Source organism: Heptranchias perlo, chromosome 11 (genome assembly GCF_035084215.1).
Source record: "Heptranchias perlo isolate sHepPer1 chromosome 11, sHepPer1.hap1, whole genome shotgun sequence".
Lineage (NCBI taxonomy): Eukaryota > Metazoa > Chordata > Chondrichthyes > Hexanchiformes > Hexanchidae > Heptranchias > Heptranchias perlo.
The window spans coordinates 17,645,263-17,664,917 of NC_090335.1; the positions used below are offsets into that span (position 1 = coordinate 17,645,263).

The 19,655-nt window shown below is 43.9% G+C and overlaps 1 protein-coding gene across 1 annotated transcript in view; it reads left to right on the top strand.

The window, feature by feature from the left end:
* wwc3 (WWC family member 3) overlaps positions 1 to 19,655 on the top strand; it is a 227,917-nt gene that overhangs the window by 144,990 nt on the left and 63,272 nt on the right. Inside the window, exons 6-7 of the mRNA XM_067992638.1 lie at positions 12,773 to 12,902; positions 18,030 to 18,176. Of these exons, the coding sequence (XP_067848739.1) occupies positions 12,773 to 12,902; positions 18,030 to 18,176 (277 nt within the window). The remainder of the gene's footprint in view (positions 1 to 12,772; positions 12,903 to 18,029; positions 18,177 to 19,655) is intronic.

Below are 19,655 nucleotides of genomic sequence, written 5' to 3' on the forward strand. Positions count from 1 at the left end.
ACAACCTTAATTCATTTTCATATTAAAAATGCAGATGGAGACTTGCAATACCTTAAGCGCGGACAAGCGACCACAGTAACTTTACACAACGGGGTAAATTTTACGAGGCTGTGCTTGACTTGGAGGGGTAGATTTTTGTCCTTATCGCCTGGGCCTTGAGCATCGACTGAGCGGAGCACAGAAAGGAATATCTAGTGGGAAGAGCTGCACGCTGGTAACCGAACCCGCAGGATTGTGCTTCCATTGAAATAAATGGAAGGAAAATCCAGCGAGTTCTGTAAGGAGCGTGCAATCCTCTCCGCTCGATTTTCCTTTCTGTGACAAACACGGAAATCTACCACGGAGTCTCGCTTGACGAAAGTAAAATTGGAAGCACCAGGCTGGGAGCACCAAGCTGGGAGTGCAGTCTCTCAAAGTTCACACCCAATATTTTGAACAAATGTATAAAAAAAGAAAGAACTTGTATTTATATTGGAACTTTCAAGACCTGAGGGCATCCCTTTATCTCAAGAGGGCTGGATTACAAAGGGGCTGAAGTTATGCTTCTGTCGTACAGAGCAGTGGTCAGATAGCATCTGGAGTACTGCCTTCAGTTGTGGGCAACGCACCTTAGGAAAGGTATGTTGGCCTTGGAGGGGGTACAGAGCAGATTCATCAGAAAGATACTGGGGCTAAAAGGATTAATTTCTGAGGATAGGTTGCATAAACTTGGCTTGTATTCCCTTGCGTAAAGAAGATTGAGGGGTGATATGATTGCGGTGTTTAAATTGATTAAAGGATTTGATAGGGTAGACACAGAGAAACTATTTCCTCTGGTGGGGGAATCAAGAATAAGGGAACATACTCTTAAAATTAGAGCTGGGCCATTTAGCAGTGAAATCAGAAAGCACTTTTTCACACAAAGGATAGTGGAAATCTGGAGCTCTTTCCCCAAAAGGCTGTGGATGCTGGGACAGTTGGAGCTTTCAGGATTGAGATCAAGAGATTTTTGTTAGGTAAGGATGTCAAGGGATTTTTTTTGTTGTATCATGCATACTTTCACGCCTGTGTATGCGATTAATAGCCTAATCCCCGAATGTTGCACTGAACTTGCACTGTGCCAGAAGTGTCCAGCTGCTTAGTGGTAGCACAAAAGTACACCTGAAAATAATGTACATGATATACCCAGCACTAATGTACATTTGGACTGATCAAAAAGGTCCTGAGGTACATTGGCACTAATAGGGCATTTTGGATAATCTGGGTTTTATGAGCAATTTGACAATGGTCTCTTCAATACTATACCTTGGATCATATTTTAATCTGAAGTTCTATATATACCTTTCACACATTCCTGGAATGCTAAAAATGTCTTCTGTGTGAATTGATTCACGATTAAATAGATTTGAAACACAGCCTATGGCAGGTTAACCCAAAGGCAGTGTTCTCATTCAGATAATAATTGCAGATGACTCGTTGGACCCACAGTGAATATAATTTAATACATTGATAAATTAAGTAAACCATCAGTCCTCTGGGAACGGCATTATTGGAAGTTAATTAAAATATGCGGGGGCAGAAAAAGACATGGTGAAGCGGAGAAGCTGAAGAATCATCGGCCTGGTCTGCAGCATTATATGGAGAGCATCTTTTTTTCTTCTAGAACATCTGTCCAAATATAATAAGAACTATTTTAGTGGGGAGGCGAAAGGTTGTTTTAGACAGCGGCCGTCTCATTGCATGTAATTATGCCTTTATAGTTTTATGAGTTCACTTGAAGACAAGATCACCCCATGTGCAGTTGAGTCAGTGGAAGGGTGTGAACATTTCTGACAGTGCGGTGAATCGGCAGGAAATGTCAAACCTCGCTGACAGCGGAGTTTCCCTGAAAGGGCAAGTCTGATCCCAAACTTTTTCTGTCATTGCCACATTCCTATCACATTTCGTCTGTGCTGTTTTTCGTGTTCTACAACAAGACATTTAAGAGTTTCAAAGGCATCAAAGTTTGAATCGTGTCAACTATTGCTTGCTTTACATCAGTGGTTTTCCAAATTTTCCATGTGTGGCTCCCCCTGCAAATATTGGTACTCCTGGGGACCCCTGCAAATATTGACACGTTCCCTGTTCTAGATTCCAAGAGACGGTGTCAGCTATCTGAGAGAAAACTTGGCTATCATTGCAGAAAGTTTTATTAGTACATGACAGAAATAAGGCTATAGAGTACAGAAAATAGTAAACCGAATTCTCCAGACACTGCTCGCGGGTGTAATTGCTTGCCCCTCAACAGACAGAAATCTGATAACTTCACGAACCCTGGGATCCCCTTGTGGACTCTCTCCGCCCCACCTTCCCCAACTATGATCAGTAGAGCCTGGTTTGAAATCCTATGATTTAAATAACCAGTGTGTATTCTACTCAAGGCTGCATTTTTATGTAACAAACCAGAAACATACTAAGGGTTTGAAGCTTTCTAAATCCATTTCAATCCATTCTACCCCCCCCCCCCCCACCCCATAAAGATGCTCTTGCACTTTTTAAAGCTGATGTTATTATCTCCTTCTTTGGCTTGGTTTCAAATGTTGACTGATAACACTCCTGTGAAGCGCCTTGGGACATTTTACTATGTTAAAGGTGCTATATATATGCAGGTCGTCATTTCTTTTTAAAAGAAAATGTTATGTTTTGAAGCATCTTAATTTCTCCCCACTGTAGGCCCTGGAATGAAGGAACATCGCAAGGCAAAATTCCTTCCTTCCTTAACTAACTTTAGCAAAAAACCCAGTGCGGGGACAAAATGGGATTTCTCATCTTGAACTTGCGCCAATTTTTTTTGGTCAAAATCATCAGCAGGAGGAGTTCCACCCCGTACTTCTGTCCGTGTTATTGCTGCTCAGTGCTAAAGAGAGGTACTGAGGAATACCTCGTGGTGAAACCTATTCTAGTGGCTGTTTGCTCATTCCCCAAAAGGTTGCGGATGCTGGGGGTCAGTTGAAATTTTCAAGACTGAGATGGATAGATTTTTAATAGGTAAGGGGTATCAAAAGCGGGTAAATGGGGATCAGCCATGATCTGATTGAATGGCGGAACAGGCTCGGGTGGTTGAATGGCCAACTCCTGTCCCCATGTTCCCTGAGAGCCTTATTTTTGTGTCAAGTTGGCAAATTCAGATTCGGTTATACTTAGCTTTTTTAAAAAAAAAATCTATTGAACTATTTTTTTTTGGCAAAGGTGTTGAGGATGAGAGAGGAAGACGGTTCACTCTTTTTTAAATTCTGCGAAAAGAAACCAGTGAGCACAGGGCAAATTTTCCTCCTGCATGTTCTCGACACGGCGCTTCGTCTGTTGGGAGTGCGTATTAGGGGGACGCGGGCGTGTAGCCCTGTTATTTTTCCGCCTGGTTGAAATGAGTGGGTGGAAAATCATGGGATGCGTTCGTGTGATTTCCTATAATGTACCGGCAACAGGCAAAGTTCCATGCGGAAGACATGCCAGTAGTAAAGTTTCCCTGTCTCTACTTAGAACCAAATTAATCCGCACTGATTAGACCTACAGCTCTTATGCTAGATTTAACAGTGTGTCGCTGTCCTATTTGACCCTGAGCTGAGCTTCCGAGCCCATATTCTCTCCATCAACAAGACCACCTACTTCCACCTCCGTTACAATGCCCATCTCTGCCCCTGCCTCAGCTCATCTGCTGCTGAAACCCTCGTCCGTGATTTATTACCGCCCGACTCGACTGTTCCATTGCTCTTTTGACCGGCCTCCCGTCTACCACCCTCCATAAACTTGAGCTCATCCAAAACTCTGCTGCCCGTATACTAACTCACACCAAGTCTTGTTCTCCCATCACCCCTGTGCTCGCTGACCTACATTGGCTCCCAGTCTGGGAACGCCTCAAATTTAAAATTCTAATCCTTGTGTTCAAATCCCTCCATGGCTGCTCTCTATCTCTGTAACCTTCTCCAGCCCTACAGCTCTCCGAGATCCCTGCTTTCCACCAATTCTGGCCTGTTGCTCATCTCCGATTTCTATCGCCCCACCCTTGGCGGTCGTGCCTTCAACTGCCTAGGCAATAAAATCTGGAATTCCCTCCCTAAACCTCTCCGCCTATCTACCTCTCTCTCCGTCTTTAAGATGCTCCTTAAAACCTACCTCCTTCATCAAGCTTTTGGTCACCTGTCCTAATATCTCCATTTGTGGCTCAGTGTCAAATTTTGTTTGATAACGCTCCTATGAAGCACTTTGGAACATTTTACCATGCTAAAGGCCCTATATAAATGCAAGTTGTTGTTGTTTAGTTCAATTAGAGCAGTATGCTGTCCAACAGGACATTGGGGTCCAAGTATAACTGATGGGAGACATTCTGACTGTGTGGTTGCAGAAGTATTGTTCTTGCAGGTTTTGAAGGAGTTAAATTGGAATTTTCTTTTAGCCCACACTTTAGGTTCATTCTCTACCAACTCATTACCAAGAGGGCATTTGTGACTTGATCCAAGGCCTCAGCTGTGCTACTCTTATGATGCTAACCAAGGGATATGCAAGTGCAGGCCAGGTTGATTCTACTCCCTGCAAATGAGGCACAGTGCTACAAAGAGCTTGAAAGAGACAGTATTAGTTTTTCCTGTAAATTACTTAAAATACAAGGAAACTGTATATTGTAACATTTCATGAACCCTATATTCTGACAAGGAAGGTGATTTAAAAATCTATCTGTTTCATGTTAAGTATCAGTTTGTGCTTGTGCGGGAAGAAGCGTGTCCAGCACGGATAAGATGGGCCGAATGGCCTCCTTCTGAGCCGTAAATTTTCAATGATTCTAAGATAAGAGCAGGCAAAGAATTTCCTCCTTGTGTTTCTCTCTGTGGCAAAATATCTCCTTGGACATGCGACTGAACCATGTGGGTTGGACTAGATCTCATCATTTCCCCATCTGGTTGGAGTAGATCTCATAATCCCTCCATGTGGGTTGGACTAGATCTCATCATTTCCTCATGTGGTTGGAGTAGATCTCAATGTCTCTCCACATGGGTTGGATTAGATCGCAATGACTTTCCACATGGATTGGAGTAGATCTCAGTGTCTCTTCACATGGATTGGAGTAGATCTCAATGTCTCTCCACATGGGTTGGATTAGATCGCAATGACTTTCCACATGGATTGGAGTAGATCTTAGTGTCTCTTCACATGGATTGGAGTAGATCTCAGTGTCTCTCCATGTGGGTTGGATTAGATCTCAATGGGTGCCAAATTGGGTGTGTAGTGCTCGTTGTTTAGGCGCTACACGGCCTCTCCAACATCCAAGATGACGCCAAAAATGGCTTCAATCAGTGTGCAACGCTGATTTAAAGTGATAAGTCCCAAAATGGTGTGTAACGCTCAACTCAACGCACAGTCTTAACCCCGACCATCTGAACGTGCCTTGGAGTGCCTGGAGGATCCCCCACCAGTGCTATTTAAAGGGACCATGCAGGATTTACAGGTTAGTGGCTGGATTATTACTTCTGGCTGCCGAGACATTTGTAACTGTTTTTTGGAGATCTCCTAGACTTCAATACTAGGACATAGCCTAACATTTAGAGCCAGGACGTGCAGGAGTGAAGTTAGGAAATGCTTCTACATGCAAAGGGTGGGAGACGTTTGGAATGCTTTTCTGCAGACAGCAGGTGATGCTAGCTCAATTGTGAATGTTAAATCTGAGATTGATAGATTTCTGTGAACCATGGGTATTAAAGGATATGGGGCTAAGGCGGGTATATGGAGTTAGGTCACAGGTCCACATGATCTCATTGAATGGTGGAACAGGCTCGAGGGGCTAAATGCCACAGCCACTTGCTGCCTCTTGATATGCGCCACCTTCTCCTGCATAAAAACGGGCGTGTGTCTGGGTTATGTGCCTGTCATAGTTGAATAGCTGCCAGTGTGTGTGGCCTGTGAGTTGTGGGTGGGCGGCTTGAAACAGTGGTAATGTGTAAGGGTGAGAGGAAGCATCTGATTGGAAGAGTTGAGTGCTGATGGAAAGAGTTTATTGGTATGTGGGGGATGGGGGGGTGCAGTGCGTGATGCAGTTGGTAGGAGACGCCACTTGACAGTTGACCTCACTCACCTTGACCACTCGTGTCAAAGCATTGAACTTCTTCCTGCATTGCATCCATGTTCACGATGCTGTGCGCCTGGCATTGACTTTGTCCCCCACTGCCTCCCACTGTCTTTTGAGTATATATCTGGAGGGCCTCTTGCCCCATCCCCACTGCGGATATAGGATGTCCCTCCTTCTGTCCACCTCTTGCACCCAAGGTCTCTAGTGCATCAGCAGAGAACCTTGGTGCATGTACTCTTGCAGGCCTGGTACCAACTCAGATCGGCAGATTGGTGAGGTCTGGTGTGCAGATCGGAGGCTGTGGGATTTAGTAGTGCGCAACCTTTATTTAATGTTTTAACATAACTCATCAGTGTATAAACATAGGGATGGGATCTGCATCTGTGTTTTACGTATGCGATGTGTGATTTCTGTTCAGGCTCCGTGCAGACAGTAGAGTAGACTGTTATTTTCAGCAAATAACAGGTACCAGCTACCTTTAAGGGATTTCTAAGAAACATTCTCCCTTTAAGAGATTGAGCTCCTTGTGGTGGTGGAAAGTTCGAATTGCAATGATTCCACGCGCAAAGCCTGGAACGAACGCTGATTGCATCAGGCTACCACCGCCTAAAACGGACCATTAGCGAATTTTTCCCCCAACGTCTCTCCACATGGGTTGGATTAGATCTCAGTGTCTCGCCATGTGGGTTGGATTCGATCTCAGTGTCTCTCTATGTGGGTTGGATTAGATCTCAGTGTCTCTCCACATGGGTTGGATTAGATCTCAGTGTCTCTCCACATGGGTTGGATTAGATCTCAGTGTCTCTCCACGTGGGTTGGATTAGATCTCAGTGTCTCTCCACGTGGGTTGCATTAGATCTCAGTGTCTCTCCACATGGGTTGGATTAGATCTCAGTGTCTCTCCACATGGGTTGGATTAGATCTCAGTGTCTCTCCACGTGGGTTGCATTAGATCTCAGTGTCTCTCCACATGGGTTGGATTAGATCTCAGTGTCTCTCCACATGGGTTGGATTAGATCTCAGTGTCTCTCTATGTGGGTTGGATTAGATCTCAGTGTCTCTCCACATGGGTTGGATTCGATCTCAGTGTCTCTCCACATGGGTTGGATTAGATCTCAGTGTCTCTCCACATGGGTTGGATTAGATCTCAGTGTCTCTCCACATGGGTTGGATTAGATCTCAGTGTCTCTCCACATGGGTTGGATTAGATCTCAGTGTCTCTCCACATGGGTTGGATTAGATCTCAGTGTCTCTCCACATGGGTTGGATTAGATCTCAGTGTCTCTCCACATGGGTTGGATTAGATCTCAGTGTCTCTCCACATGGGTTGGATTAGATCTCAGTGTCTCTCCACGTGGGTTGGATTAGATCTCAGTGTCTCTCCACATGGGTTGGATTAGATCTCAGTGTCTCTCCACATGGGTTGGATTAGATCTCAGTGTCTCTCCACATGGGTTGGATTAGATCTCAGTGTCTCTCCACATGGGTTGGATTAGATCTCAGTGTCTCTCCACATGGGTTGGATTAGATCTCAGTGTCTCTCCACGTGGGTTGCATTAGATCTCAGTGTCTCTCCACATGGGTTGGATTAGGTCTCTGTGTCTCTCCATGTGGGTTGGATTCGATCTCAGTGTCTCTCCATGTGGGTTGGATTCGATCTCAGTGTCTCTCCACGTGGGTTGGATTCGATCTCAGTGTCTCTCTATGTGGGTTGGATGAGATCTCAGTGTCTCTCCATTTGGGTTGGATTCGATCTCAGTGTCTCTCTATGTGGGTTGGATTCGATCTCAGTGTCTCTCCATGTGGGTTGGATTCGATCTCAGTGTCTCTCCATGTGGGTTGGATTCGATCTCAGTGTCTCTCCACATGGGTTGGATTCGATCTCAGTGTCTCTCCATGTGGGTTGGATTCGATCTCAGTGTCTCTCCATGTGGGTTGGATTCGATCTCAGTGTCTCTCCACATGGGTTGGATTAGATCTCAGTGTCTCTCCACATGGGTTGGATTCGATCTCAGTGTCTCTCCATGTGGGTTGGATTCGATCTCAGTGTCTCTCCACATGGGTTGGATTCGATCTCAGTGTCTCTCCATGTGGGTTGGATTCGATCTCAGTGTCTCTCCACATGGGTTGGATTCGATCTCAGTGTCTCTCCATTTGGGTTGGATTAGATCTCAGTGTCTCTCCATGTGGGTTGGATTCGATCTCAGTGTCTCTCCATGTGGGTTGGATTCGATCTCAGTGTCTCTCCACATGGGTTGGATTCGATCTCAGTGTCTCTCCATGTGGGTTGGATTCGATCTCAGTGTCTCTCCACATGGGTTGGATTAGATCTCAGTGTCTCTCTATGTGGGTTGGATTAGATCTCAGTGTCTCTCCACATGGGTTGGATTCGATCTCAGTGTCTCTCTATGTGGGTTGGATTCGATCTCAGTGTCTCTCCACATTGATTGGATTCGATCTCAGTGTCTCTCTATGTGGGTTGGATTCGATCTCAGTGTCTCTCTATGTGGGTTGGATTAGATCTCAGTGTCTCTCCATGTGGGTTGGATTAGATCTCAGTGTCTCTCCATGTGGGTTGGATTCGATCTCAGTGTCTCTCTATGTGGGTTGGATTAGATCTCAGTGTCTCTCTATGTGGGTTGGATTAGATCTCAGTGTCTCTCCATGTGGGTTGGATTAGATCTCAGTGTCTCTCCATGTGGGTTGGATTAGATCTCAGTGTCTCTCCATGTGGGTTGGATTAGATCTCAGTGTCTCTCCATGTGGGTTGGATTCGATCTCAGTGTCTCTCCACATGGGTTGGATTCGATCTCAGTGTCTCTCCACATGGGTTGGATTAGATCTCAGTGTCTCTCCATGTGGGTTGGATTCGATCTCAGTGTCTCTCCACATGGGTTGGATTCGATCTCAGTGTCTCTCCACATGGGTTGGATTCGATCTCAGTGTCTCTCCATGTGGGTTGGATTAGATCTCAGTGTCTCTCCATGTGGGTTGGATTAGATCTCAGTGTCTCTCCATGTGGGTTGGATTAGATCTCAGTGTCTCTCCACATTGATTGGATTCGATCTCAGTGTCTCTCTATGTGGGTTGGATTAGATCTCAGTGTCTCTCCATGTGGGTTGGATTCGATCTCAGTGTCTCTCTATGTGGGTTGGATTCGATCTCAGTGTCTCTCCACATTGATTGGATTCGATCTCAGTGTCTCTCTATGTGGGTTGGATTCGATCTCAGTGTCTCTCCATGTGGGTTGGATTCGATCTCAGTGTCTCTCTATGTGGGTTGGATTAGTCTCAAAGTCTCTCCACATTGATTGGATTAGGTCTCAATATCTCACACATGGGTTGGATTATATCTCAAAGCCTCTCCGTGTGGGATGGTTTAGATCTCATAGTCTCTCCATATGGGTTGGGCTAGATTTCATCTCCACGCTCTAGTCATTATCTGATTGCTGTTTGAGGGACCTTGCTGTGCACAAATTGTCTGCCGCATTTCCCTTCTTTATAACAGCGATTATATTTCAAAAAGTACATCATTGGCTGTAAAGTTCTTTGGGATGTCCTGGGGCCATGAAAGGCTCTGTTTAAATGCAAGTTTGTTCTTTTTCTTTCTTTTAAATTCTTTTAATTTGCAGGAAAAATTGATGCTTTTCTTTTTCAAGTTTTTTGTAGTGTTGTGGTTCATTGGCAGGGCTAACAAAAGTGCTTTTAAATGTAGCCTTACTTTGCATTCAGTAGGATTAATCCTTCAAACTGTTTTGTCCAGATGATGAGAATAAAGAACCGTGGAACTCTTAATGTATGCAGGAGAAATGTAAATAATTTCTTTCAAAAACCGGCAGCCCCACATGATAATTGATAAGTATGGCAGAGTTAGTTATTCAGTGTTAATTTAGCTTAGATATGGTTTCACTGCTAACTACTTGTTGGTTTGACTAGCCAAGGGGTACTCTAAGGATGTCCGTGTTCTTGTATGTTAACCTTTCGGATTTTTGCTGTCCGAACTTTTGTTGGTTTACAAAGCTGGGGGTGGGGGGGGAATAAATTTCAGAAGGCAAAATTGGATGATGTACATTTGATAGGCTATTTACCAAAAAAAAAGTGACCAGAGGACACACATTTAAGATAATTGGCAAGAGACCCAGAGAGGAGTTGAGGAGAATTTTTTTTATGCAGCGAGTTGTTATGCTGTGGAATGCATCGCCTGAAAGGGTGGTGGAAGCAGATTCAGGAACAACTTTCAGAAGAGAATTGGATAAATACTTGAAAAGGAAAAATTTACTGGGCTATGCGGAATGAGTGGGTGAGTGGAACTAATTGGATAGCTCTTTCAAAGAGCCGGCACAGGCACGATGGGCCGAATGGCCTCCTTCTGTGCTCTATGATTCTATCTTAATGGTAATTTACTGTTTTGATCAACCAGTGCAACCTTTTTCCATAAACACTGCTGTCTTAGGACTGTTTACAAATATTAAAATGGGTATCAAACAGTCAAAGTGTCTTCCATTGGTACATTTAGTTATGCTAGACAGAGTGCTGCTCCAACTGAACTAAACACATTTGATAGGGGTCGATGGGAAATAATTGTAGCTGCAATCAATGTAGATATATTTGGTTAAGTGGAGACGGTACATTTTTCACATCCAGGCTACCAGTGCAGAACCTTGCCTTTGGCCCACGTTTTTCCGTTCATTAATGTTTGTTGGACATACCATACTTGGCTGTGTACGGATGATTTTCTGATGTGCATCCCAGCATCAGTAAGGTGCAAGTAGAGAATTTACCCAGTGGTCACCACCCATCAATACTTGTTCTCAAGACACTAGTTATTGGTGTCATCATTGGATTAAACAGTAAGTGTGTGAATATTTGGGTGCTGCTGTGTGTTATGGTGATGTAAACCTTTGGTACTTAGCCTTATATGTACAATTGTTGTAACCATATGCTCAAACACAATTTACGTCCTAAAATGTTCTGTGCTAAACATAATAACATGGGTACAGGAGTAGACCATTCAGCCCCTCGAGCCTGTTCCACCATTCAATTAGATCATGGCTGATCTGTACCTCAACTCCGTTTACCCGCCTTGGTTTCATATCCCTTAATGCTCTTGCCAAACAAAAATCTATCTAAATCGGTTTTGAAATTTTCAATTGATCCCCAGCCTCAACAGCTTTTTGGTGAGATAATTCCAGATTTCCACTACCCCTTGTGTGAAGAAGTGGTTCCTGACATCACCCCGAATGGCCTGGCTCTAATTTCAAGCTAAGATAACAAAGAGGCGAATATTTGTGCACAAACTATACCTCCATATGACTTATTGTCCCCGATATTTATGGAGAGGCGGAGTGGGGGGCATGGAAGCAGTGGATAGGTTTAGTGGCAGGACCTGATTTAAATTCCTTTTCTCCGGTTCCCGGCTGACAGCCGCCCAGTTTGAGAGGCTGGGTGGCTGTCGGGCGGGAAGGCCTGCAGCACCGGGCCACAGCTGGGGAGCGGAGCGGAGTGGAGAGGAGGGAGGGAGGGAGATATCGTGGTTCGGGGGAGGGGGGGGTGCCGTGGATAGATCGGTGGCGGCTGGAGAGATCGGGGGGTGGGGGGCGGGAGAGATCAGCCAGGGGTGGGTGGTGGATATATCGTGAGTGGGTAAGCCTGGTGGGCCGGGGGGAAGCACTCCTGCTCCGCATGGCCCACAAGCAGTGCTGGAAAGACACTTAGCTGTTGGATCTGGCCGTTCTTGCCTCCCTTGAGCTGCCCGGTTTCCCGAGCCCTGGGAAACCCAGCCTGTAGCCATTAAATTTGAAACACAGCTAAAATCTGAGGCACACAGCCTCATTAAAATATTTAAATTAGGGACCCGCCTCTGGAGCTGCAGGTTTGTCTCCTGCCCCCAACCCGGCTCCGTTAAAACTGGACGGATTGCGGTTGGGTTTCCCATTTTTGAATTGTTAACCACCTCCCCCCGCCCCCCCACCAGCCCCTCTCCCGCCCATCTTGGGCGGTTAAAATTACCCCCAATCTTTCTGTTGATTTGCCTCAAGAGATGATGAGATCTAATCCAAATATCAGAACTTTGCATAATTAAACTTGTCTTGATTGATCTTTTCACTTGCACTGTGCTCGAGTGTTATTTATTTTGGTCCTTTCTCCAGTCAGTGCAGTCTGTCATAACCGCTTCAGCCTTAAGGAGTTAAATGTGTGATTTTTGTGAAATTGATTTACTTTGAGGAACTGGATTATTTTGGGCTCCTCAGTCCTTGTTCAAACCTCATAAATGAGCCTATATCAAACCGTTTCCATAAATTGAGGCACGTCTACAGATTGCATCTTTGTCCCTGTGCGAACACCCATGTTGCGGTTGAGTTTAACTTGTTGACCCCTAACTCAATATATATCAAATGCAGTGCAACAATGCTGGACAACACAAGAGTTCATTTGTTCCCAATACCATCAATATCTTAAAAGTGAGTAGTACAAAAATAACAATGCAGTAATATTGTTTAGCTCTAATTTACTAACTGTCGGTAAACCTGTTAATTCACTGGTTGTAACAGTTTTTCAAAATAAGCTCGAATCTCAATCAGGGATTTTATTACTATGACCTGCAAATTCCTCCTACCAGTCAAAGAAAGTGCTGACACAGTAAGGGTAGAAAAATAAAACACATCGTTGAAGCATTTCATTCTTTCTTTTGGTTCAGGATTGACCGTAAAATGTCCGAGAGTCAAACCAACTATAAACTGGATGAAGCACAGGAAATAATGAATGAGCTGAGAACCATCAAGAAGGCAATTACTTCAGGAGAGAAGGAAAGGCAGGACCTTATTCAGGTAAGACATTACTTTTCTCTTTGTGCCATAGCAAAGTTATCCTAGTAATCCAGAGGCCCAGGCTAATAATCCAGAGAACATGAGTTCAAATCCCACCGCGGCCATTTGAGAATTTGAATTCTATTTTTTAAAAATCTAGAAATATAAAGCTGGTATCAGTAAAGGTCAACATGAAGCTGTCGATTGTTGTGAAAACCCAACTGGTTCACTAATGTCGTTGAGGGAAGGAAACATTCCATTCTTACCCGGTCTGGCCTATATGTAACTTGAATCCAATGCCATAGGAGTTGGCACTTAACTGCCCTCTGAAGTGACCGAGCAAGCCACTTAGTTGTATAAAACCAAGAAGAAGGCCCACCACCACCTTTTCAGGATAACTAGGGATGGGCAATAAATGCCGACCTTGCCAGCGTCACCCACATCCTGAGAATGAATCATTTTTTTAAAAAAAGTGCTCATATTGGTTCAATATTTCAAATAAAAAGTTGCAGTAGCACTAATGCATTTTTTTGGGAGTAGTAGGACTTTGACACTAAGAAGAGATGAGACACATGGGTTAGCTCCATGCCCCTAGCAGGGGGTTGCATTTTTTGGAGTATGGATTGGAGAATTAGGGCGACAACAGTCGCCAAACAGCATTCTCTGCAAGCTCAGCCCTCCTTCGGGGAAAGTGGGATTGCGGAATTATCCCACCTGCCTTCAAGAGAAGGAAACTTCAGGGAGGTTGCTCACCTATGTTTCCTATTGGCTGGTTAGAGTACTGTTGCCAGCCAATATTTCATTACCCAACTTTCACTCAAAGACCGGTTGTATGATCTTAAATTGGACACAAAATACCTAGAGAAATGGAGTAAAGTATTCAAAAATTATGCATTTAAATCATTACAGAACTTTGGCAAATAGCCAATGCTGGACTGAGTCAAAGTATCATAAGTACCTGTTGCTAATTCTGTTGCATGCATTACCGTAGAGGTAGAATTTAACTTGTGAGGTAATTAAAACCAATCGCACCATATTCCCATAAATAGTTTAACTCGAGGTTCCCCCCAGTCACCAGTATTGCTTTTAGCCAACTTGGGCCTCTCCTCAAGTGTTGACTGAAGAGCATAGCTTTACCTGTTTGTTTTGTTCTGGCTCAAATCCGTGTCTGTTGTTGGTTCCTACAGAAGGAAAGGAATTAGCATTAAGAAGGTTTTGCTCTTTCCTTTCCCGTAGCTGTAAGGAGCCTGGTTCGACTTTTAATCCTAGCTCAGGACTTTGTTCTCATACATCCACACAGCTATAGTTTGCAGAAAGGAGAGTCTGACTACTAATCCAATCTAGTTGAGAGACTGCGCTAAATTTATAAATGCAACTTATTTCGCTCCCCCAATTTTATCTCTTCCTTTCCTGCACTTGCAGACCCTTGCGTGGGTAGGTGTCCATGGGCACCAGTAGTTCCCTGGTACCTCACCCACCTGTTCAGTCTTCATGTATCAACCTGGCTCGTGATGGCGAGTCTCCTACCATCCCAGCCGAACCTGATCCTAGTCTCACCTGGTGTCCACCTGCTGCTTTCCTGGCTGAGATTGGACGGCTCAGTGCTGTCTGGGAATCAGACTTCGGGGTCCCTGGGAATTGCTTGGTTTAACACTGCGTGCCAATTAACCATAGCGGGAGCCCTCAGCTTCTTAACAAAAGCACTTTCCTGCAGAAAGTTGGGTTCATGACTTTACTGCTGGTCAAGGAGTTTTCAAATTTTACTATACCTATTTCTCTCCCATGCCTTTTATCAAAAGCTGCTTGCCACCATACACTGTCCTTCTGGGAGGAAGGGGCAGTCTGCGCTGTGTTCTTCTTATGACTGTTAATAGCGCTCAATAATCTGCCCACCCCAGTGGGAATACTTGGCTTCTGTATGGCATTTTGTCCAATGAATTATCTAAAAATACGAAGCAAAGAAGCTTGAACGGTTGAATCAGACAGATTTCGCTAATAGACCGCCCTTGTTGCCTCACGTTGGCAGCCCAGCACTCTAATGCATGGAGTTATCAAGTTGTCTATTAGGGAGTTACATATTGGTAAATTTTGTTGCTTTTCTTAACATAAATATTAGAACATAAGAACATAAAAAATAGGAGCAGGAGTAGGCCATACGGCCCCTTGAGCCTGTTCCGCCATTCAATCAGATCATGGCTGATCTTTGACCACAACTCCACTTTCCTGCTCGATCCCCATATCCCCTGTTTCCCCTAGGGTGCAAAAATCTACCCATCTCAGCCTTGAATATACTCTACGACTCAGCATCCACAGCCCTCTGGGGTAGAGAATTCCAAAGATTCACAACCCTCTGAGTGAAGAAATTCCTCCTCGTCTCAGTCTTAAATGGCCGACCCCTTATCCTGAGACTATACCCTCCAGTTCTAGACTCTCCAGCCAGGGGAAACCAACCTCTCAGCATGTCCCCTGTCAAGCCCCCTTCGAATCATATATGTTTCAAAGAGATCACCTCTCATTCTTCTAAACTCCAGAGAATATAGGCCCATCCTACTCAACCTCTCCTCATAGGACAATCCTCTCAGCCCAGGAATCAATGTGTCCATTAGCACATTATTACGGTAAAATGTATTTTCACACATATTGATGAAGGTAAACATAGCTCATTTCCATTTGATGATGGATAAGCAAGTCCAGTTGGCATCCTTCGAGATTAAATTCTGCAAACCTCTGTAAGCGGCAAACTTATACATGTTTTGTGTTGTCATTGAAAGGTTTTAGGTTGAAATGAATATCTTAATTTTAACCACACTTAGTTACAGGTGAGTTTATGATTAACAAATCTTTGAAATCAGACTGAAGTCACTGACCAAGCATTCGTATTTATAAAGTAACCATGCATAAACTTTGACTGCAGTTGAAGGGCAGGTCAGTCTTGGATCTGAGAGCGAGAGAAGTAACCGAGGGCATGACTTGCACCCTGGCTTCCTGCCTACATCAGAAAGTAGGTCTTTACTGCATATAGTCCAAAAACAGTACTCAGTAAAGTACTACTTCCCTCTCATTGCTCCCCACCTCCATAATGCTCTAGTTTGGTACAATTGCAATGACAATGTGCTCTGTTTCCTGTTTAAATTTGAAAGGAATAAAACCATGTACTGGCTATTTTCTTTTTGGAGAGAAGGTCTGCAGTCATGGTGATTCTGGCTCTAGGGTCAGAGATTTACTGGCAGAATGCTTTGAATCTGGCTTGAGATCAACCACTCGATTGGACAGACTACTGCCTCATTTTCCGTTAATTGCACTTGGGATTTTGTATAATTTTAATTGCTTAGTTGCAAACATTGGATTTGAGATAATGTCTCCCCTATCTCTACCTCTTGGTTTCTTTACATTTCCCCCTCACCCCCTGGCTAGATTAATAAAGCAGGTGAATTCCACCCATACCAGTGTGTATTATTGGAGGAGAAAAGGACACACACACACACACACACCCCAGTCCCCCTCCCCCAGGCAAATACTGGAGGATCCTGAGCCTGTGATTGACTGTTTTTCCTTGGTGGCACAAGGTGCATTTACCACCTGATCCAATTAAAGTGTTGGTGTGACAATAATAAGATTCTGCACTCTACCATCTGAGAGGATAGATTGACTTCTGGTGTGATCAGGAGCTGAGGACAAAAGTGCTGATTGACGAAAGGAAAAATGAAGAACAAGGCAGGGAGCGGGAGATTGGAAGATGGATGAAATTATTGGGGTACTTAAAAGGAACATGCGAGTCATTTTTAACTACACTCATAATATTGATTGAATTTCTAGCGAGCTGCAACTATGTGTTACATGACACCGATTGCATAAATTTGGCTAGTATTCCCTTGAGCATAGAAGGTTGAGGGGTGATCCAGTTGAGGATTTAAAGTGATAAAAGTGTTCGATGGGGTAGATACAGAGAAACTATTTCCTCTGGTGGGGTAATCCGGAACCAGGGCACATAATCATAAAATTAGAGCTCGGCCGTTCAGGGGTGAAATCAGGAAGCACTCTTTCACACAAAGGATAGTAGAAATCTGGAACTCTCTCCCTCAAAAGGCTGTAGATGCTGGGACAATTGAAATTTTCAAGACTGAAATCAACACATTTTTGTTGGGTAAGGGTATCACGGGTTATGGATCAAAGGCGGGTAAATGGTGTTAAGGTACAGATCAGCCATGATCTAATTGATTGGCGGAATGAGCTCGAGGGGCTGAATGGCCTGCTCCTGTTCCAATGTTCCTGTATTACACACTGTTTCCACTGGTAGGTCGGTAACCAGAGGACACAGATTTAAGATAATTGGTAAAGGAACCAGAGGGGAGATGGGAAAAAAATCATATTATGCAGCGAGTTGTTATGATCTGGAATACACTACCTGACAGGGTGGTGAAAGCAGATTCAATAGTAACTTTCAAAAGGGAATTTGATAGATACTTGGAAAGGTACAGGCATGATGGGCCGATTGGCCTCCTTCTGCGCTGTATAATTCTATGATTCTACGTGAAATTAACCTGTAAACCCTGTTGGCTGCATTCGTTAGAGGGACTCCCAGGAATTATGACACAACTGGGGCAGTGATTGTCATCCGCATGACTGGATTTTGGAAAACTCAAGTAATCAAAGGGATAATCATCTATTTATTAATGATTGTTACAAAGGAATCTTCAGCAGAGTTTAGTGGGGAATGTTGGTAGGTATTCCCTTTACTTTTTTTTGCTCTGGGAGATTTCTTTTTCCAAAACAGCAATCTGCTGACAATTGTCACTTTGCCAGTTTGGGCTCTTTATCTGCCCACGTCCTCCATTTTGAGTCCTGCCGCCACAGTGGGGGAGTTTGACACAAAATGGCTGTTCTAACTGCTAACTACCAGTACTGATGCATAAAATAAAGCAACTGACCAGTATTAATAAGTGCATAGCTATCTACCCTTCTGATATTTAAGACTGTGCAGAGATTTGGTACACAACACTCTTAAGTAAAATGATTGAAATTGCTCTGTAAATTGATAAAATTATAACAAACATGAAACTAGAATGATTCTTCTGTTCCAGTAACTTTGCTACTCAGCATGCCTGAGCTGAATTAGAATCTCAGTGTTTCTTTTGTCCCACTTTTCAGAGCCTTGCTAGGCTAACAGACGAGTTCAGGAATAGCTGTTGCATTGAGAACTCCCTGCAGGACCTCCAAACGAATGCAGGGTTGGCCTCTGAGTGTTTATCGCAGCAGTACTGTGAAGCAGGTTCACAGACTGACATCATCGGAGAGGTATGTTTTGAAATGCTGAGACCTATTTATAAACCCTTTGGCTAACTTACATTGTGATTTCAGACTGCGCTTGCAGAATCCGTGCTGCTTGTGCGCTTCAAGAAAACAAAATTAACAATCAGCATTTTTTTTTATTAGCCACAAGATAAAGTAGACCTATGTTGTCATTTTCAATTAGCTGGCAGATAAATCATTAAAAAGCTTGCTCTGACAATAGCAGGGTTCCATGTTAAAATTACTTCACATTCTCCTTTCTGGGATAATCCACTTTGCAGTAAAATGACTGTTACAATTGGAAAGTCTGGAGGGACTGGGAACGGTAGTGCAGTTATTATGTTACTGGCTCAGTAATCCATGAAGCCTGGATTAATAATCCGGAGAATGTGCGTTCAAATCCCACTGTGGTAGTTTGGAGAATTTGAATCTAGTTTTAAAAAATGTGGAAATAAAAAGCTGGTGTCAGTAAAAGTTGTAAAGGCCCAACTGGTTCACTGATGTCCTTTAGGGAAGGAAACCTGCCGTCTTTATCAGGTCTGGCCTATATGTGACTCTAGCCTCACACCAATGTGGTTGACTTTTACCTGCCCTCTGGAGTGACCTAGCTAGTCACCCAGTTGTATCGAACTGTTCAGTGGTTCAAGGAGAAAACCCACCACCATCTTCTCAGTGCAACTAGGGATGGGCAAAAAATGCCCGCCTTGCCAGTGACATCCACATCTCATGGTAAGTTCTAGTTATGATGTTATAGTGGGGGACGAGGTTTGGAATATGGGAATAGTTGGATGGATTACAATATGGAAGAATTTGAGGGGCTGTGCGATATGGGAGCATCTAAGGTTAGGGCTGAGGAGCTCAGGTGAACCAGGGCTGGGAGGATTTGTAGGGGACTGAGATTGGGAGGACTGGAGAGAGTTGGGTGTTGGATTGTTATTTTTAAAAATGCATAAATATACTGCGTATAAGAATTGGTGTATATGAAACGTGCGTTTTCACCGATCCCACTCTCCAATCAGGCAGCCATGCACAAAGAGTGTGTGGTTCAGAGAATTGGCACTCCTGCCGTCTTTGAGCGAGGTTCTCTGCTGGGGGCGTGGGATCAGTTAATTTACCCTGTAGCATAATATTTTCTAATCTTCTGTATTTTCTCTTAAACCTGTTCATGTGTGCATATATATTGCTATCCCTAATATGTGCACATATAATTGCAGCAAATACAAATTCTATTCTATACAAATAATATATAATACCAGCAAAAAAAACCTGTCTAAACAGTTATGCAACTGGAGAATCTGGCACAAATAGGGCCTAATAGAAAATAGGGCCCGTTGGCTTCTCTGGATCATAAGGCCCCAAATTGCACATGCTCAGTTTGAAGAAGAATACAACTCTGCTGGACAAAAACCAGCCAAAGAACTGGAGAAGGCAAAATTGCCTTTCAATGAAAAGTAAAATGTGACTGCGGAATGAACACAGAACAGG